The sequence below is a fragment of the Meriones unguiculatus genome, chromosome 3 (assembly GCF_030254825.1).
Source record: "Meriones unguiculatus strain TT.TT164.6M chromosome 3, Bangor_MerUng_6.1, whole genome shotgun sequence".
Classification (NCBI taxonomy): Eukaryota; Metazoa; Chordata; class Mammalia; order Rodentia; family Muridae; genus Meriones; species Meriones unguiculatus.
In genome coordinates this window covers 75,622,163-75,644,278 of record NC_083351.1, presented here as the reverse complement: position 1 = coordinate 75,644,278, position 22,116 = coordinate 75,622,163, and the positions used below count along the sequence as shown (strand labels likewise).

At 39.9% G+C, this 22,116-nt stretch overlaps 1 protein-coding gene across 6 annotated transcripts in view; it reads left to right on the top strand.

The window, feature by feature from the left end:
* Exoc4 (exocyst complex component 4) overlaps positions 1 to 22,116 on the top strand; it is an 817,398-nt gene that overhangs the window by 206,662 nt on the left and 588,620 nt on the right. For all 6 annotated transcript variants that reach the window (XM_060380213.1, XM_060380214.1, XM_060380218.1 and 3 more), the window contains exon 8: positions 8,389 to 8,534. In XM_060380213.1, coding sequence (XP_060236196.1) covers positions 8,389 to 8,534 — 146 coding nt within the window. The remainder of the gene's footprint in view (positions 1 to 8,388; positions 8,535 to 22,116) is intronic.

The following is a 22,116-nucleotide window of genomic DNA, read 5'->3' as shown; positions in this document are numbered from 1 at the left end:
ATGAGCATCTGGCCTAGAGTTTAGGATTCAGTTCCTCCCAGCTGCAGAACATAGGTCCTCAGAAACTGTGTGACTGGTTTTGCTTTCAACTGTGATGGCGTTATAACTGATCAAATATATCCTTTTTAGGAATCATAAATTCCTTTTGGAGCTTGCGGAGATGTCATGTTCATTTGTCAACATGTCACTCCAAGGACAGTGATACAGTGAATTTATGGGGAACTGCCTCATGCTTCTCCCAAGCCACATAAATATGAAACAGAATTGATTGAAAATCTGTGGTTTTGGATTACTTCTCTGATGGAGACCAATTAAGATCCTTCTGGAGATCACATTTCCCTGTGATTCTTAGGTTCTTTGTGGCATAGGTGGTGATCAGATGCAAGAGGACATTACAAAAATTTTGGAGACCTGCAGATGTCATCACAGAAAATAATACTCCAGTGTTTCTTCTCTGGCAGAGAGAATATTCCACGTTTTAGTCAAGTGCATGATTAACTTTGACATTTGGAAATAGAACTTCATACCAAAATAAGCATGGTAGTTGTGAATGTTTAATTAAGATGTTTAGTTCTTATCAAGGCTGTTATTCCTCCCTCCCCCAATGAAGGGCAATATATTCTCAACTTCTGAAATTTCAGAAACCTGTACTTAACCTTTAATCGTTATTCCATTTACATGGAAATCTGATTAACAACTTTTAAAGTTCATGAGCTCCTGGTAAACGCAATTAAGACCTTTTTGGGGTTTATTATTAAGAGCTGGCATTTAAAGAAGACTAGGATCTGACTACTGTTGCTGTCTTCTCTATAGCAGGATTTCTTAAGCAATTAGCAGAGAACATGAGGTACATGAATTGTTCTGTAATGCTCCTCCGTTAACATGGTTGCTATTTAAATAGTTTGCTATCTCTTACTTCTCTCTGACTTGCTCTCTAGCATGAGCTTCTCATAAGTGGGAGTGCAGTGCCAGGGCTAACTAGGTGGAATGTGTGGTGCTCTACAGAAGTGTGTTAGGCACAGCCCCTCCTTCATGTAGTATTCTCCAGCCCTGGTTACAGACACATAGTCTCAGATTATGTGCGACCACATTCATCCTCCTCCTTTATTGAGTTTATACCATTTCACCACTGAATACATTATGAGAAAAATAATTCAGGTATATAGCTATTTTCAAAACTCACATATTGTAGCTATTTTCTTGAGTTATAGATGCAGGAGGGAGGAAAAATGGCTGGTACAGGCACACGTAATCTAATTTATAGATGAGATATATGGTGATATATACAGGTTGGGTGGGAAATAATTCAGGTAGGAAAGGGTTATGTTTGGTCATATGCTGTCTATGAAGCACAGTTTGTTTTTACTACATCAGTAACAGAACTGTGTTTTCTTTGTTGAATGCATATAATTAATAAGGTACTTAATGTGTGTGTATTGGGGGGGCACTGCTTTTTTTTGTGTTTAGAGATGATAAGTAAAATAATGATGCCAAATAGAAGAGTGCTAAGTTAGCAATACATATTGCATATAACTACAGTTAAAGAATATTTGAACCTTTATATTGTTTCTGTACTGTGAAATTTTTATGATCAGAAATTGTTTTTGAGTAAGAGATCATAATACAACAGAGAAGTGTTCAAACAAAATACGGTTAGATGAGAAAACAAATCTAAAATAATTAAATTTTTGCATCAGAATTATCAGTTCTCCATTTTTTTTATTTGTTTTCATTTTTATTTTATCCAAGGAGGTTTTTTTTTTTTTTTTTCAATGCAGTTTATTCAGGAACCTTGAACAATCATCGGACCCTGGGGAAAGCCAGCCCACAGCTTAAATAGCCTATGGGTAGCCAACCCCAGCGTGCCACGTGGGCAATGCAGATAGGTCCACATACATGGAAGCAAGCCAGATCCTCAGCCTTAGCCAAATGTGGAGTTGTTTGTGACAGAGAGCACTCACCATCGGGAAGGTGGAAGGCGGAAACCAGCTCCATCTTTAAGGCATAGCATTCCGCAGCTCTCTACAGTTCCCCCTTTTTGTTTTAGACGCATCAGGCAAGAGTAGAGATCTGATCTCTGATATTAGAAATAAATTGGGACTTTGTACTGATGTTCATTTAGGTGTCATCCACCCAAAGAGCATGAGACCCGACCGATACCTTTTTCTCAGAGGCGGGACCTGGGGCATCAACCCGCATGCAATCAGACATGCTCTTCTCTGGGTCCAAAGCGGCTGACCCTGAGTGCAGTGCTTACCCTCGCATCCTGAGCATAACATTTTAGCTCTCATGCTTGGGGAGACTGTCCTGCTTCAATGGCTGTAAAGGCCTGAAAGATCATGGCTGCATTACGCTGTTGTGAGACTCTAATCTTGCATATATACCACAGGCAAACCAAGGAGACCAACACCAGAAGGCCTGCTAACGCTCCCATGCCTGCCCATTCCTTCAGATGATTCATGGCTGCAGCAATCCATGATGATAATCCTGTGGCTAGTCCTGCGTCCACTCTGGTAGAATTTACTGTGACAATGGCCACTCTCAGCTGCTCCATCGTAGTATCGAATTCTCCAGTCCAGTTACCTAAAATATAGCTCAACAATTGTTTAGACAGATTTGCAGCACAGGAAAAATTCACATGTTAAATGCTAGTGACTCAAAGTCCAGCATATTTTCATTGACAGCCAAGTTGAGCGATTTGCCATAGGGTATCAATTTGCTCCTGCACGAGGTCAATCCTCTGATTGAACACCATCAAGCTTCCTTTTAGTTGAGCATTAATTCCTTTTTGTACAACTAAGGCATGAGCTACATTGGCTAAATGATTATTCAGGGTCTGAGCAGTCTGCCCAGTATGACTCATGGCTAATGCCCCGGTGGTAGCTCCAACAGCCGCCAATGAGATGGCAGTAACAATGGCGGCTGTAATTCCAAGATCCCTTTTCTGTCTGAAGAGAGTCATAGCGTGAGGGGCATCAACGGGCACAGGCACCCAGCGAGGCATGCGAGTAACCAGGGCATACCTAAATTTACTAGCATTCCAGCATTGGGCAAAAAAGCAAGTATCATTACCACAATTACTTGGCTCTATCTGGCTAATAATGAATAAACAAACAGGTGTGGGCTTATAGGAAATATTATGAGAAGCGTTAACCCCCTCGTTGGAACATCCTGCATCAGTTCTAGAACTAGCAGTGGTGGTGTCCAAGGTCTGAGTAGGTTCAGGAGACCATTGCCCCCAGGGGCGAGACGTGCTCCATGCCAATTGACTAACTCCTTGTTTTCCTCCAGTTTTGAAAGTCATTTAAGGTTCTTAAATTATTTTTTCTCTCTTTTTTTTAAAATTTTTCATCAATTACACTTTATTCATTCTGCATCCCCCCATAAGCCCCTCCCTCCTCCCCTCCCAATCCCATCCTCCCTCCTCCCTCTGCTTGCATGCCACTCCCCAAGTTCACTGATAGGGGAGGTTCTCCTCTCCTTTCTGATCTTAGTCTATCAGTTCACATCAAAAGTGGCTGCATTGTCCTCTACTATGACCTGGTAAGGCTGCTCCCCTCCAGGGGGAGGTGATCAAAGAGCAGGCCAATCAGATTATGTCAGAGGCAGTCCCTCTTTACATTACTATGTAACCCAATTGGACTCTGAACTGCCCTCAGTTCTCCATTTTGACCCTAGAGTTTCTGTACTTACTATAAACTAATTTAACTCATCAGTGTATCTCATTTGATTAACCTTTCAATTTATTATCAACCTCATTTGAAACATATAAATAAAATAATTTAGTTTTATGTTCTGAATTAACATATAACTTCTTAGGAGAAACAGTATGCAAGAATCATAAACCTAATGTAGATGTGAAATTTTATGTTAGAGATAGAATCTTTCTTGAAAATGTAAACCTATAAAAGTCCAGAGTGAGTGTTCTTAATTGTGTTTTAATTACAAAGAATTTTAAAATGATATTTGAGCTGTATATAAAATTGTGATAATACAGGCTTTTAAGCAAAGTACTTTTTCACCAAGTAATGTAAAGAGGTTAAGTGATAAGTAAGAGTAAAATATCCAGTTGTATATATATTGCCCGGTCTGGAAACGCATTTGTGATAGTTGCTGGCAATCCTGAAAGTACTTAAAAGGTTTTGTGCACAGGGTGGGAGCTGACTGCTTCTTACAGGAGCAGAACTTAGGTACTTAGTAAAACCTTCCTAGTTAGGGATAATAGCCAATTGAGGTTTTCCTTGTGGACTCCTTTATTTATCTCTGCATCCAGGTACTTTATCCTTAGTGCTTTCAAACTGCATTACCTCCCAGTCTTAACATTCCTTTCAAACCCGAATAGAATCCTAGCATTCTATAGATACAAGTGAGTGTTATTGAATCCGGTTCTGTACCTGTTATTTCTGAGATCTCATTTTGAATGACTTATAAGTGATTTTTTAATATGTGTCAATAGTCACATGTTGCAGATAACCAATATGAAAGAGTCTTTAGTAACTAAACTGCTAATTGAAAATACCGGGTCTTAGGCACTTAATTGAATAAACTGTCTCCAGAGAGCAATTTGGCTGTTTTCCAAGATTCATTAACTATTTGGGGTCATTATGGTAGCACTTATCGCATTGGAGCAGAAATTTAATAAATGCTACTTCCATGATGTGAGTAAATTAATGTACCTAAGAAAACCTGAAGCTTCACCATGGGTGCTGTAGCTCTACCCTGGGGAGCTCATCTGTGAATGTGGAACAACAGTGAGGAGATGCCCTTTAGGTTGTATTACTTTCAATTTAGGTAACCTACTAGCAAGCAGCTACACTGTTTATTATGGTGCCGTGTTAGGGATCATAGTTACAAAGAAAAGCTTTGGCTTGAACTCAGAGATGGCTAAAAAAGCCCATAAAAATGAAACCAAGAAAACAAAGTACAAAGGGAAGAAAACAAACTTCTGCAGGAAAAAGCCTTGGAGAAACTCCAGGTTTTTATTGGAGTGAAATACTTGGGTTCATAGTGAAGGTGGAGAAACTCCAGGTTTTTATTGGAGTGAAATAGTTGCATTCACAGAGAGGGAACAGGATAGGAGCCTACTATAGAGGTCTTCTTAAAGACTCCACCCAACAGGGGATCAAAGCAGATGCTGAGACACATAGTCAAACTTTGGGCAGAGCACTGGGAATCTTATGGAAGAAGGGAGAGGGTCAGATAGAAAGATCCAGAGGAGACAGGAGCCCCACAAAACTACAAAATCTGAGCCCATGTGGTCCTGCAGAGACTGACACACCAACCAAGGACCATGTATGGAGAGGACCTAGACTCCCTACTCAGATGTAGCTGATAGGCAGCTCAGTCTCCTTGTGGGTTCCTGAGTAAGTGGAGCAGTGGCTGCCTCTGTCATGAATTCACCTGCTCTTTGATCATTTGTCCCTAGAGATGGGGCCTTGGCAGGCCACAGAGGAAGAGGATCCAGGCAGTCCCGATGAGACTTAATAAGCTATGGGCAGATGGCAGAGGAGGAAAACTCCCCCTTTTCAGTGGACTAGGGGAAGGAGTAGTGGGAAAGAGGACAGGAGATGGGACTAGAAGGAGTTGAGGGAGGGGGCTTCAATAGGGATATATGATGAATAAATTGTAAAAAAAAAAAAGTCATCTTTTTCTTGTTTGCAGAGTCATGTTAATTCTAAGCCTACAAATTCCATAGGTAGTTTTAGAAAACTATGCATGCATAGCTATAAAATTCCTGTAGGTAATATGTTAAATAAGATTAAGTGGTTAGTAAGAAGTTCATTCAGGATGATGTTAGTAGTATCTCAGAAAATTTATGAATTTATGCATTTCTATTTTCCCCTACACATAGAAAGGCATATTTTCCCAACCATTTGCCTGAAAATTTCATGATTTCATTGTTTTTAATAGCGGAGTAATATCTACTGCTGCATTTACATCAAGGGATTTCTAGCTAACACCATAGCAAATGCTAATGTAAGAAGAGTACAATAGCAGTACTGCCTGCCTTCGCTTCAATCTTTAAAGCTGTATACATTCTTGCCTTGTGGAGAGAGCCACTCAGCCCTGCAGGTCCTCAAAAATATGGTGAATCAAGGTATCATTTAAAGATACATAGATTTCAAAGTTCTTTCCAGCTGTGTCTTTGTTTTTCTTACCTTTATTTTGATACATTAAAGCCTTACAAGTTAAATGTAAAACATCCATAAACTTTGACATTTGTTTTTGACCTCTAAATCAATTTTTTTTGTTGTTGCTATTTAGAAGTATGGAGGAGAAAAGGGAATATTGGAACTGATTTAATTATAATTAAAAATTATTAAAGCAATCCTGCACTTAAAACTGAAGGGAATAGGTGTTTGTATCTGAAAATAATTCACGTTTTAGCAAATTTGATTTTGTCATTGAAATGTGACTAAGTTATGTAAAGTGTTCACTCACACATGTGGGAGTACACTTTGTGAGAGACACCAGCATTAAACCACATTATGGAAAAGGAGACAGTAGATGTGAAGGCTACTTTTAGAACTTTGGAACCTAAAGACAAAAAGGAATTAAAGATTACAGATATCACATAATAACTAAAGGTAAATTTTGTTGAGAAGATGGGAGTAGGATCTATTTGTAGATAGAGATAAACTGGTGAAGAGAAATAGCCCTATGAACAGTGCTGCATGGCAATAACTCAGGGATGTTACTGATGTGGAGAGAAAGAACACTGATCTTAAAGATACCTGGGTTTGGGGCCTACTTCTTAGTTATGCCTTGCCTGCTCAGTGATTTATTGTGCAAGGCCAGTAATTGAATCCGGTGACATTAAGCAATGCCTTACAGGAATTGTTTGGTTTATTTTAGCTGGAGCCTCTCTCTGTTGTGTTGTTAAGGCCAACACTGGACACAGTGAATTGGTAAAAATCCATTCTATGCTATATCACTTTGAAATTATTTTTGAGTTTTCTAGCTTTCTTTTGATCAGATAGTTGAATGTCTTGCCAGCAGCTATCAGAATGTACAGCTTGATCAAGTTCCTCCATTGAGCTGTTAGTAGAGATTCAACTCAGTGTCTTCCTGATACTAGATGAGTGATGTTCATTAGAAATGATATTTGTTACTTTATTGCTTTATGAACTTGATGGATAATAATAACCCACTGCTCTTGTAAGTAAATAAAAACATTTTCCCATTCTCTTGCACTATTTTGTGGTTTTCTTTTATAATTTTTATTATACAGAAGGTATTTCTACCTGTAAAACTGTTTTGAAAAAAAAAAAGTTTGAATGTTCCGCACTGTGGAGCCTTCTGGCCACGAACACAGGATTTGGAATCAGGTTGAAATTAGGCCACTTGCAATTCTAAGATCCAGTCCTAATTCTGCTTCTTCAAATTCAGACTTAATAGATTTGAGATTAAAAAAAAATGCTACTGTTTAAAATTTTTCTTGTGTTTAAGTACTTAGTGGTGTATGTTTGCTTATGGCAGAGACTAAATCACCTTCAAACTTACTAAATAATGCTCATATGCTTAAGAATTCCTTTGCAATGATGATATTTAAAATAGAGTTTAATGTTCAGTTTGTTACTAGTGAGACTAAGACCTTCAGTCTCTGAAAAGCATTTCTGTGACTCATGGCTGGTTGTTTTGAGTTTAACTGCTTTAGCATTAATAGGTATTCTTAGGAAACATTGTGCTTTCTGTTCCAGATTTGTATTTTTTTATGAATGTGTTTAGAATTCTGGTAACCATAATTGATCCTAGCATGGGCTTCAATTTTTGTGGCTCTCAGGTGAGTTGATCTTACAAGGAATATCTGTTAAAAGTAGTTAATCACCTCATTTCAAGTTGAACAGCAATTCTAGTAAGTCTTTGGAGGTTGGCAGCACCGTACATCTTAGCCCCTTTTCCTAGGTCTTTTCTTGATAAGTTTGCCAGCATGCCTCGCTACAATTCTGGCAGAATGAAGGGTCAGTATCGACTCTGGCATTAGTCTCCACAAACTACTTTGTAGCTCTCAAACCTCCCTGAACCCATAACTCCATACATCTAATAGATCAGTACTTTGTCTAGAGCACGGTAAGTACTGAGTAAATATTAGGCCATTGCCACTGACGCTGCATACTTGGGCATATTGAGGATTTAATGCTGAGTAAAGAAGAGTTTTGACTAATTCCTTCAGCATGTGACATGACATGTTATAAGGCCTTCGGCATCCTGTTCCTTGTGTATTGCCAACAAATATATGATTGTAGAGCTGTAATAAAGATTTTTCTCATATCTCAACTAGAAGGAAGAATATCCAGGTTAATATATTCTGGAAGTCTGAGATGAGGTTTTAGAATATCCTTGTACGTTTGCACATGTTTAAATTCAACTGCTCACCTGATTGCACAGATGCTGTTGACTGAGTACTTGGATATGAAGAACACACGTACTGCATCAGAACCATCAGCTCAACTAAGCTATGCCAGTACTGGACGAGAGTTTGCAGCCTTTTTTGCCAAGAAGAAACCACAAAGGCCAAAGAATTCTCTTTTCAAGTATGTATCACAGAGAAATAGTAAGCTGTGAGCCAGCTCCACAGCATGCATTTACTAGCTGAAACTGCCATGGACCAATTTGTTAGAAGTGGACATAGTTTATTTTGGTTCCTATTGCCTTCAGTCAGGTTAAGTTTTGGGATGGCTATTGGACTATCTATAACTCTGATTACATTTGTAAACCCTGTATTATATAAAATCAAGGAAAGTAAAAACTTTCTAGGTATTTCTGGAGAGTTTTATATGAAATGAAAGAAAATAAAATATGTTTGGAAATCCTCAAGTGCTAAGAAATAACCGTTTAAATACAGTTATGCAGCTCTCCCTAGCTAAGCACAATTGGGCTTTATGTGGTTAGATGTTTAATAAAGGAGCAACAGAGACCTTTTTAATTTTTTCTTAATTACCACACCATGTGCTCAGAATATACGTTTTTAGGTGACAGTTAATAGTTTATAAGACTGACACTGATCATACTGATAGTGCTGATTGAATGTTTTCTGTGTGCAGAAATCTACACAAGGTAAGTTTATCAAAATGATTCCAATTAAGCAATTTCATTTGGCATTAACAAAATTTCAGCAACTGTAGTAGTAATACCTAACCGTTTTTCTTTACTAAGGACTATAAATATGTACATCCTCAAAAACAAAAACTGATGTTTGCGAGAAATTAAGTAAATCATGTAAAGCATTGTAGCCAGCAAGGAGTAGTGAGGATATGCACAAGACGAGAGAAGTCTTTTACTCTGTAATCTAGTTCATGCCTCCAGCTGGTTGAGAGTAAATAGCTTTAACACAACTGACAAATCACAGTAGCTTGCAGAGACAGTTTTTCTTTTTTCAGAGTTGCTGCAAAAAGGACATTAAAAGTAACACCTAAACTACCCTAGTGAAGGTCTTTTGTGCTCATGGCCTTTGAGCTTAAGCATATCCATATGCTGTTTTCTTCCCAAAATTTGAATGATGATCATTGTAAACCACCACACAATTTTATTTGCAAAAAAGAAGGTGAAAAGAAATATGCACATTGTTTTATTTAGTGTTTAACTTTTGAAAATTTTTTTATCTTTGAACTCGATTATAAATTATATTTTTGGAGCAATATGACTTCAACCCCTTTCCCCCTCACCCAAGTCATTTCAGTGCCATTCTCTCTTTTCAGGCTTGTACTCCTCTTTTGGGTGCATATTACTGTTGCTTTCGTATGTCACTCAGCCTGTCTCTCTCTCTCTTCTTCACTTCCTAGTCCTCCCTTCTTTGAAGGCTACACTTCGCCTTTGCCCTATATAGTTTTTCTTTCTGTGATAAACACTAAGACCAAAAGGAAGCTGGGAAGAAAAGGCCTTATTTGGCTTAGATTTCTAGTTCATACCATCATAGAGGAACTAAAACAAGCACTGTGTATGGAGGGAAAGGATAGCACTGCTTACTCATTTGCCCTTTCCCTCTGTGGAAAAGTAACTTTTTAAAAATATTTTTTTATTTTAACTTTTATTAATTACACTTTATTCACTTTGTATTCCCCCCCTAAACCCCCTCTCTCCTCCCTTCCTAATCCCACCTTCCCTCCCCCTTCTCCATGCATGCCCCTCCCCAAGTCCTTCCTTCTGATCTCAGTCTATCAGAGCTCATCATGAGTAGCTGCACTGTCTTCCTCTGTGGTCTGGTAAGACTGCTCCCCCATCAGGGTGAGGTGATCAAAGAGCAGGCCAATCATTTCATGTCAGAGGAAGTCCCTGTCCCCATTACTATGGAACCCACTTGGACACTGAACTGCCATGGGCTACATCTGTGCAGGGGTTCTAGGTTATCTCCATGCATGGTACTTGGTTGGAGCATGAGACTCTGAAAGACCACTGTGTTCAAATTTTCTGGTTCTGTTGCTCTCCTTGTGGAGTTCCTGTCCTCTCCAGATCTTACTATTTCCTCCTTCTTTCATAAGATTCCATGCACTCTGCCCAACAGTTGGCTGTAAGTCTCAGCATCTTCTTTGATAGTCTGCGGGGTAGAGGCTTTCAGATGAGACTTATGGGCAACCTTTGGGCAGAGTGCAGGGGATCTTATGAAATCTGGAAATTGAACTTCATCTAGCAATTGATCTTTCATGATATTAACACCTTTAGACCTATTATGAATTTTCATAATTACAGTTTCTTCTCACCACCATGTTACCAGCCTTACTAATTGAGAACCAGCTTCTAGTATATCTCCTTCTTAAGTCTTTCCAGTTTGAGGGGGATAATGCTGTTTCCCATAGACCAGGGATTTAACATTTGTTTCACATACAATGAATCCATTCATTGTATCCATTGTTTAAAATTGTTAGTATCCATTCTTTAAAATGTTTAAGATCTTGTATTTTAACAGGATTACATGTTAGGTGTTTACTTTTGAATTTCTGCCATTTTCTGGCATTTCTTCCTTGGTAACTGGGAAAGCCAGTAGAGGTAGTTGCATTTCCTCAATTTCATTAAGAGGTGGTGCTGTATGCAAGGGTGGTTCAACATACGGAAATCCATCAATGTAATCCACTACATAAACAAACTGAAGGAGAAAAACCACATGATCATCTCCTTAGATGCCGAAAAAGCATTTGACAAAGTCCAACACCCATTCATGTTTAAAGTCTTGGAGAGATCAGGGATACAAGGCACATACCTAAACATAGTAAAGGCAATATATAGCAAGCCTATAGCTAACATCAAACTCAATGGAGAGAAACTTAAATCAATCACACTGAAATCAGGGACAAGACAAGGCTGTCCATTGTCCCCATATCTCTTCAACATAGTACTTGAAGTCCTAGCCAGAGCAATAAGACAACTAAAGGAGATCAAGGGGATACAAATCGGAAAGGAAGAGGTCAAAGTGTCACTATTTGCAGATGATATGATAGTGTACATGAGCGACCCCAAAAATTCAACCAGAGAACTCCTTCAGCTGATAAACACCTTCAGCAAAGTGGCAGGATACAAAATCAACTCAAAAAAATCAGAAGCCCTCCTATATACCAAAGACAAAAAGGCTGAGAAAGAAATTAGGGAAACAACACCCTTCACAATAGCCATTAATAACATAAAGTACCTTGGTGTGACTCTAACCAAGCAAGTGAAAGACCTGTTTGAGAAAAACTTCAAGTCTCTGAAGAAAGAAATTGAAGAAGATCTCAGAAGTCTCATCTGAAAGCCTCTACCCCGCAGACTATCAAAGAAGATGCTGAGACTTACAGCCAACTGTTGGGCAGAGTGCATGGAATCTTATGAAAGAAGGAGGAAATAGTAAGATCTGGAGAGGACAGGAACTCCACAAGGAGAGCAACAGAACCAGAAAATTTGAACACAGTGGTCTTTCAGAGTCTCATGCTCCAACCAAGTGGAAAGATCTCCCGTGCTCATGGATTGGTAGGATTAAGATTGTGAAAATGGCCATCCTGCCAAAAGCAATCTACAGATTCAATGCAATTCCCATCAAAATACCAACTCAATTCTTTACAGACCTTGAAAAAAAGATTCTCAGCTTCATATGGAGAAACAAAAAACCCAGAATCTCCAAAACGATCCTGTACAACAACAGATCATCTGGAGGTATCTCCATTCCTGATCTCAAGCTGTACTACAGGGCAACAGTAATAAAAACTGCATGGTATTGGCATAGAATCAGAAAGGAGGATCAATGGAACCGCATAGAAGACCCAGAAATAAATCCACACACCTATGAATACTCAATATTTGACAAAGAAGCCAAATCCATTCAATGGAAAAAAGACAGCATCTTCAACAAATGGTGCTGGACCAACTGGATGTCTACATGCAGAAAAATGAAAATAGATCCATATTTATCACCCTGCACAAAACTAAAGTCAAAGTGGATCAAGGACCTCAACATAAAACCAGATACCCTAAATCAATTAGAAAAAAAAGTGGGGAACAGCCTAGAACTCATTGGCACAGGAGACAACTTCCTGAACAGAACACCAACAGCACAGGCTCTAAGAGCAACAATCAATAAATGGGACCTCATGAAACTGAAAAGTTTCTGTAAAGCAAAGGATACCGTCATCAAAACAAAACGACTGCCTACAGATTGGGAAAGAATCTTCACTAACCCTTTATCTGACAGAGGACTAATATCCAGTATATACAAAGAACTAAAGAAGCTGAAAAGCAGCAATCCAAGTAATCCAATTAAAAAATGGGGAACAGAGCTAAACAGAGAATTCTCGACAGAGGAATATCGAATGGCAGAAAAACACTTAAAGAATGCTCATCCTCATTAGCCATCAGGGAAATGCAAATCAAAACGACCCTGAGATATCACCTTACACCCATCAGAATGGCCAAGATGAAAAACTCAAGCGATAACACATGCTGGAGAGGTTGTAGAGAAAGGGGAACCCTCCTCCACTGCTGGTGGGAATGTAAACTGGTACAACCACTCTGGAAAGCTATCTGGCGCTTTCTAAGACAAATAGGAATAGTGCTTCCTCCAGACCCAGCTATACCACTGCTAGGTATATACCCAAAGTTTGTTCAAGTACACAAAAAGGACACTTGCTCAACCATGTTTATAGCAGCTCTATTTGTAATAGCCAGAACCTGGAAACAACCCAGATGTCCATCAACGGTGGAATGGGTACAGAAATTGTGGTATTTTTATACAATGGAATACTACTCAGCAATCAAAAAGGAGGAAATCATGAAATTTGCAGGCAAATGGTGGGATCTAGAAAAGATCATTCTGAGTGAAATATCCCAGAAGGAGAAAGACAAACATGGGATATACTCACTTATATAGACCTATAAGATATGATAAACATAATGAAATCTATACACCTAAAAAAGATAATCAACTGAGCAGACATGGGGTAAGATGATCAATCCTCGTTTAGAAGGACAGATGGGATGTGCATTGAACGTATGACAGGAGTCTACTGAGCGCATCTGAAAGACTCTAACTAGCAGTGTTTTCAAAGCAAAGACTCATGACCAAACCTTTGGCAGAGTACAGGGAATCATAAGAAAGAAGGGAGTTAGTCTGATGGGGAAAGGATAGGAGCTCCACAAGGACCAAATATATCTGGGCACAGGGTCTTTTCTGAGCCTGACATTCAACCAAGGACCATGTATGGATATAACCTAGAACCTCCACTCAGATGTAGCGTGTGGTAGCTCAGTAACCAATTGGTTTCCCAAAGTGAGGGGATCAGGGACTATTTCTAACAGGAACTCAATGACTGGCTCTTTGGCCTCCCCACCCCCGAAGGGAGGAGCAGTCCTGTTAGGCCACAGAGGAGAGTTTTGCAGCCAGTCCTGAAGATACCTGATAAAACAGGATCAGATGAATGGGGAGGAGGTCCCCCCTATCAGTGGACTTGGAAAGGGGCAGGGTGGAGATGAGGGAGGGAGGGAGGGACTGGGAGGGAATGAGGGATCGGGACACGGCTGGGATACAGTTAATAAAATGTAACTGATAAAAAAAATAAAAAGGAGGTGGTGCTGTAAGTTCAGTAGGCTATCTAATTCGATCATTAATTTCATTAAGTGAAAACCATAGGTTATCAATTAAACATTTCCTGTTTTTCTCCTTCCTCTGTCTTTTGTCTGTGGAGCCATTGTATGGTCATAGTTAATTTTTCTTGGTGTACAGTTAGTGTTACCAACCCTTTTTTGAGAGGAAATATATAAAGATTGCAACTGAATGAGTGTGTAGGTTCTATGGCAGTCACAGTTGCCATAAGCACTGCAGTGGCTCTCAAGTTGTGCTTGATTTGCCTTTCCCTGATGGCTAGTGAGCTTGAGCATTTCTTTAAGTGCTTCTCTGCCATTCGGTATTCCTCTACAGAGAATTCTCTGTTTAGCTCTGTTCCCCATTTTTTAAGTGGATTACTTGGTTTGCTGCTTTTCAGCTTCTTTAGTTCTTTGTATATACTGGATATGAGTCCTCTGTCAGATAAAGGGTTAGTGAAGATTCTTTCCCAATCTGTAGGCGGTTGCTTTGTTTTGATGATAGTGTCCTTTGCTTTATAGAAGCTTTTCAGTTTCATGAGGTCCATTTATTGATTGTTGCTCTTAGAGCCTGTGCTGTTGGTGTTCTGTTCAGGAAGTTTTCTCCTGTACCAATGAGTTCTAGGGTATTTCCCACTTTTTTTTCAAGCCGATTTAATGTGTCCGGTTTTATATTGAGGTCTTTGATCCACTTGGACTTCTGTTTTGTGCAGGGTGATAAGTATGGATCTATTTTCATTTTTCTACATGTAGACCTCCAGTTGGACCAGCACCATTTGTTGAAGATGCTATCTTTTTTCCATTCTATGGTTTTGGCATCTTTGTCAAAAATCAGGTGTCTATAAGTGTGTGGGTTTATTTCTGGGTCTTCTGTTCAGTTCCATTGATCCACCATTCTGTTTCTATGCCAGTACCATGCAGTTTTTATAACTGTTGCTCTATAGTACAACTTGAGATCAGGGATGGAGATACCTCCAGAAGATCTTTTATCGTAGAGGATTGTTTTAGCAGTTCTGGGTTTTATATTTGTTCTTATATTCGTTTTGTGAGTATTTTGTTGAGTATTTTTGCATCAATGTTCATAAGGGAGATTGGCCTGAAATTCTCTTTCTTTGTTGAGTCTTTGTGAGGTTTAGGTACCAAGGTGGCTTCATAGAATGAGTTGGTAATGTTCCTTCTCTTTCTATTTTGTGGAATAGTTTGAAGAGAATTGGAGTTAGCTCTTCTTTGTAGGTCTGGTAGAATTCTGCGCTGAAGCCATCTGGTCCTGGGCTTTTTTTGGATGGGAGACTTTTGATGACCGCTTCTATTTCTTTGGGGGATATAGGACTATTTAATTTATTTACCTGGTCCTGATTCAGCGTTGGTAAGTCAAATCGATCAAGAAAATTGTCCATTTCATTTAGATTTTCATTTCTGATTTTGTTGATTTGGGTGGTGTCTCTCTGCCTTTTAGTTAGCCTGGCTAAGGGTTTGTCGATCTTGTTGATTTTCTGAACGAACCAGCTCTTGGTTTCATTGATTCTTTGAGTTGTTTTATTTGTTTCTAATTGATTGATTTCAGCCCTGAGTTTGATTATTTCCAGCTGTCTACTCCTTCTTGGTGTGTCTGCTTCTTCTTTTTCTAGGGTTTTTAAGTGGGCCATTAAGTTGCTTGAATGAGCTGTCTCGAATTTCTTCTTGAAGGCACTTAGTGCTATGAACTTTCCTCTTAGCATTGCTTTCATTGTGTCCCACAAGTCTGGGTATGTTGTGTCTTCATTTTCCTTGAGTTCTAGGAAGACTTTAATTTCTTTCTTTATTTCTTCCCTGACCCAGCTGTCATTTAGTAACAAGTTGTTCAGTTTCCATGTGTGTGTAGGCTTTTTGCTATTTCTGTTGTTGTTGAAGTCCCGCTTTATTCCATGGTGATTAGATAGGACACAGGGATTATTTCAATCTTCTTGTATCTGTTGAGGCTTGCTTTGTGACCAACTATATGGTCTATTTTGGAGAAGGTTCCATGAGGTGCTGAGAAGAAGGTAAATTCTTTTGTGTTTGGGAGTAAAGTTCTGTAAATGTCTATGAGGTCCATTTGATTCATGACCTCTGTCAGAGATATTGTTTCTTTGTTTAATTTCTGTTTTGTTGATCTGTCCTTTGTTGAGAGTGGGGTGTTGAAGTCTCTCACTATTAGTGTGTGGGGATCTATATGTGGTTTAAATTTTATCAATGTTTCTTTTAAAAATGTGGGTTCTCTTGTATTTGGGGCATAGATGTTCAGGATTATGATGTCTTCCTGGTGGAATTTTCCCTTGATGAGTATGAAGTGTCCTTCCCCATCTCTTTTTATTAATTTTGAATGAAAGTCTATTTTATCAGATATTAGAATGGCTACTCCTGCTTGTTTCTTGGGTCCATTTGCTTGGAAAGTCGTCTTCCAACCCTTTACCCTCGGGTAATGTCTATCTTTGTGCCTTAGGTGTGTTTCTTGTATGCAACAGATTTTTGGGTTTTGTTTACGTATCCATTCTGTTAATCTGTGTCTTTTTACTGGAGAGTTGAGTCCATTGATGTTGAGAGAGATTAATGACCAGTGGCTGTTAGATCCTTTGATTTTAATGTTGGCTGTGGTCATAAGGTTGTGTGCTTGGTTGCTTTTTGTTTTACTGTAGTAAGGTTAATTATTTCCTGTGTTTTCTTGACAGAAGCTAATTTTCTTGGGTTGTAGTTTCCCTTTCAGTGTCTTCTCTAATGCTGGATTTGTATGTGGGTATTGTTGAAATTTGTTTTTGTCATTGAATATTTTGTTTTCTCTGTCTATGAGGACTGAGAGTTTTTCTTAGGGTCTGCATGATATCTGTCCAGGCCCTTCTAGCTTTCATAGTCTCTGTTGAAAAGTCAGGTGTGATTCTAATGGGTTTGCCATTATATGTTACTTGGCCTTTTTCCCTTGCAGCTTTTAGTATTTTTTCTTTGTTCTGTATACTTACTGTTTTGATTATTATGTGGCAGGAGGATTTTCTTTTCTGGTCAAATTTGTTGGGTGTTCTGTTGGCCTCCTATATTCTTATTGGCTTCTCTAACTTGGGGAAATTTTCTTCAATGATTTTGTTGAAAATATTTTCTGGGCCTTGGAGAAGGGAGTCTTCTTTTTCCTCTATACCTATTATTCTTATGTTTTGTCTTTTCATATTGTCTTGGATTTCTTGGACAGTCTGTGTCAGGAATTTTTTGGATCTAACATTTTCTTTGACAGATACATTGATTTCTTCCATTGTATCTTCTACACCTGAGATTCTTTCTTCCATCTCTTGTAGTCTATTGGTTATGCTTACCTTTATAGTTCCTGTTTTCTTCCCTAAATTCTTCCTCTCCATTATTTCTCCATTATTTCCATTTGTGTTTTCTTTAAGTTTTCCAGTTCTATCTTCAGGTCTTGATTTGTTTTGTTTACTTCCTTCACCTGTCTGACTGTATTTTCCTCTTTTTCTTTTAGTTCCTTCAACTCTGTTTTTTTATTTCTTTCAGTGATTGAATTATTTCTTCTCTGAAGGCCGCAAACTGTTTGGCTGCATCTTCCCGTGTTTCTTCACAGATGGCCATAATCTGCTTGTCTTTAACTTCCTCCATTTCTTTACGGATAGCCATGATCTGTTTGGTTTTATCTTCCTCTAATTCTTTACATATTTTATTTGTTTCCTCTATTATCCTCTTCATCAGCATAGATGTAAGGTCATCTTCTTGATTTTCTATTATGCTGCGTTGTCCAGGGCTGTTCGCCCCTGGATGGCTGGGTTCTGGAGATGCCATATTGCTCTGTCTTTTTTTGGTTGAGCTTTTACACTGACCTCTACCCATTGGGCTGTTTTAGGTGTTGGCTGATAGTTTCTGTGCTTCCTGGAGTCCTGAGGTAGGGAGAATCCCCTTGGCCAGAAGATGATTTTTCCTGAAGGAGTCCTCCTCTGTTTTTTTGGTTATGGTCACTGTATGGCCAGTTTTTTTCAGGAATTGCCACTGCTCACCCTATGTGTATAGCCCTGAGTAGTAGCTGTGGTCTTTGTTAGGTCTCTCCTCTTACCCATAGAAGTTCTCTAGACAGCTTCCCCACTGCTGGGTTTCTCTTTATAAATTTAGTGAGCTGCTGCTGTTGTTACAGTTTTCCAGGTACAGTCCTCTTGAAGAACCTGCTGATTCCCTAGCTGTGGGGTTTTCTCCCAACAGGGAAACTCAGTCTGTTTTCCTGGGGCACACAGTTCTGTCCGGGAAAGTGAGAGGAGTGCCCAGCAAGTCTCTGGGCCAGAGGCCGAGTGCTCCACTCTGGGCCTGGAGAATGTGCACCTAGGTTGAGTTGGTGCCTAGGGGTGCCGCTCTGATCTGGAGGCTGGGTGCCTCAGTCTGGACCGGAAACTATGTGTCCCTGTCTGGGATGTGGGCTGCAGGCACTGCTCTGTTCCGGATGGTGTGGGTACAGCCCTCTTGAAGGACCAGGGATTCCCTCAGTTTTGTCAGTCTAGCTAGGGGTAACTGGTTGATCCTTGGCACGGTATCTGAGGGCTGCTGTAATGGCTCTCTGGCTTTTGTAGGTCTGAGGATGCAGTTGTGTGCCCCAGTGCCCTAGGGGTACTCAATAATGGCAGCTGAGCACAGTCTCCTGCCTGCATTAGAAAGCTAGTGCCTAGATTCTGGGTGAATCCAGAAAGTCTTTTGGTCCTGGTGTCCTGAGTGTTAGACCTGATGATCCCCCGACTGGGTTTTTTTTTTTTTTTTTTTTTTTGCTAGGGACACCCAGTCTTTGCTTTGGGGACCGCCGTTCTGTCTGGGGTGGAGGTGAGTAGAAACCACAGGCACAGACAATAAAAACTAAGCTCTGCCTTTCTGGCCTTTGGGAGCTTCGGAGTCTGCCTAAACTGGGTAATTTTCCAGAGGCCTTTTCGGGGTGGTGGTATCAGCTGAGTACTCTGTGTTCAGACCAGCCGTTTCCCTCCCTGTGGGTTTGCACCTGACAGTGAAACTCAGTCTCTGGTGCCCTGGGGCTCTGGGCCCCACAGTTCTATCTGAAGCGGCGAATGAGGCGTGCAGGCAGGGCTCTGTGCAGGAGCCTGGGTCCCTGGCTCTGGCTCCAGGCTGGCTCCTGGGGCACCCGAGTAACCGGAGTCTTTTCCCTGGGATGTCTGGGTGACCTAAGGTTGGTCCCAATGGTTTCCTGCTTCGTGGGGTTATTTCTCTACTGGAAAATCGAGTCTGTGATGTTGTGCGCCCACAGTTAAGTTTGAGACAGTGATCAGCTTATGCTGGCGTGTAGCTCTGGGCTGGCGACCAAGCACCTGGCGGAACCGGGATCTCTTCCGCGGTTTAGTCGGGTGAGTTAAAGCTGATTGAATCCCCCACCGTGGGGTATCCTCTCACCTGGGAAACACAATCACTTGTGTTTTATGTCTCCGAGTTCTGATTGCTGGTCACTGTGCTGATCCTGCTGTGCTGCTGCTTAGAATGAGAGTCCTCTTGGTGTAGCCATCTTGCCCCGCCCCCGAGTTTTCCATTTCTTAATGCAGGGGAAGTCTGTCTGTGTAATTAATCTTGTCTTTTGGAGTACCTTACTGTGATTTAATGTCTTTGAGGCTCCTGTGTTGTTCCTTTTCCTGGGTTTGATTATTCCACTGCTTCCTGAGTCTCTCTGGGCATCCTACTGAACTCAGAGAATTGATGCTTATTCTGGAGACGATTCCAGGCAAATTTGTCCTATGCAGTTTTTTCATCAGATGTCTTTTGTCTTCTGTCACTTTTCTGTCAGCTTCTTCTGCCTTCTGTAATGTTGATGGGCTTTCTTCTTCTCTAATCACATTGGACTTTTCTTCCAACTATTCTGAGTACCAGATGTAAACATATCTCTTATTTGCCTGATATAAATAATTGTCTTCTCCAATGCTTACTGCCTCTGTCTGCTAACATAGGTCTAGTCCTGGAAGCTTCTAGGTCTATACAATCTAATTTAGGCCTAGAATGTTTTCAGTCTCTAAGACTTACTGCTCAATATCCTCATCCTCTTTCTGAACTCTGGCTGGCTGGTTCAAGTCAACAATTCTTTCTCAAATGCCTCTCCCAGCTGACTGACTCAAATTGGCTTCTCTCAGCTTCTGAATGAATTGCTCTGCTTGGCCTCAAACTAACTCTAGCAATCTGTTCTAACCTTCTTGATTCTTCTCATTCTCTGGCTGTGTCTTTGCATATATCTAGTTTGTTCTCTTTACAACCTGTCTCTCTAAAATATCCTGGTAAAACTGCCTTCTCTCTCTCTCTCTCTCTCTCTCTCTCTCTCTCTCTTTCTCTCTCTCTTTCTCTTTCTCTCTCTCTGCATTGCTCTCTCAAGTAGCTTCTCTTTCCTCTCTCTTTTCATGAGAGTTGGGCCTATCCTATTCGGTCAAATCGTGCTCTGATTTGTCACTTTGTCTGCCTCTCAATTAGATATTACTTTCAAATTTTTTTTTCCCTACTAACTTTACCTTCATTGTTTGGGATTAAAGATGAGCATTAAAGACATTTCTATCTTCTAGCCAGATCACACATACCTAGAAGGCTTTGGATTTGATCAGACCAGCCATGTTGGTACATTAAAATTTCTCTACACTTCTCAGTTACTTAGCCAACTTTTTAATTCAATGCAGGCCTACTTGCCTTGGGATAGTGACACCCATAGTGGTGTCGGCCCTCCTACAGCATTTGGAACAAAAAAACAATGCACCACAGGCTCATCTGATCAAGGGTGTTCTTCGTTAATGTCCTCTCTCCCCAGGTTTTCGTCATTTTGACAATAAAAACTAAGCAGTAAGCTCTTCTAAGCTTATTAGAGAAAGCAGTATTCAGGGTTTTCACATGCCATGCTTTAAGCCATCACAGTCTTCATCCCGGACCATGCAGTCACTTTCAGTCATTTAGCATTGGGCAAACTGTGAACTACGGTTATGGGGAAAACAAAGCCCCTACTTTCTAAAAAAACAAAACAAAACAAAACCAAAACAACCCAAGTTAACTTAAATAATTGTTATACATTTTTTATTATTGGGGAGTAATAAAACTCATCATTGTCCCATCATTGGGACAATTCTGCTCAGTTTTAACTTGGTTCCACTGTTAATGAGCCATGCAGGCTTGAGTAGGTCTTATGTCTGAGCATACTTCAATGCCTTTGGCTTTAAAATAAGGAGGTAAGACTGAAGAATTTCTCATTCCTCTTTTACTATAAAATTATACCAAGTCTATGACTTGGTATAAGCATGAAGAGAATTCATTAGTAGAAAGTTTGTCAAGTTGAAAGGTTTCAGATTGTGGAGAGCTGTAATATGTTCCTGTTGAAGCTGTGGAGGGATTTATTACCCTCTTAATTGCCCTTAGCCAAGGTTAATTGTTTTTAAGTTCTCTTTTATTATATAAAGTATATTTTTTTATTCTTTGCTTGAGAGTTTGTTTTATCCTTTGCTTTTCCTGATCAATAGCTGTCAGCATGCTTTTGGAGGTCAGTGGCTTCTTTTCTGCACTTGACTGGCAGGTGGCACTTTTGAAGTACTGCACACTTTGCCTTCCTTCTGGCTCTTTATGCCTCTCAGTTCTTGGTGGGGTACAGAGAGCACATCAAGTAGCTGAAGTGTTTCCTTCACATGCTGCTACTCATCTTGGTATTCATCTTCCTTGTCCAGGACTGGATAAAAGTGACATGATTAAGAAAATGATGCTGCTTTTTTGTTGCCAGTTACTGACCCCATGGATTCTGAGGCTCTGTCCCGATGCTGTTGACCTTTAGAGGCAACATTCTTAGAAGAGTTCTTCTTTTGTCAGCTTCTGATTCTGGCTTTGAAAATATCAGATTTGAAATGGAATCTGTTACTCATCAAAGGAGTTGCTACTTGATATAGTCATAATTTTACTTGGTTTTATTCATACCTATAAAGTATTCTATGTGACTGATTTGTTTTGTGTTTCTTATTTTAGCTTATGAGACCCATTCTTTACCATAAATCTGTTTTCCATGTTTTTGACCTTTATAACCTGTTCCTGGAGGATATTTAAATGATGCTGTTGTTAGGCCAAAAACTAGCTGCC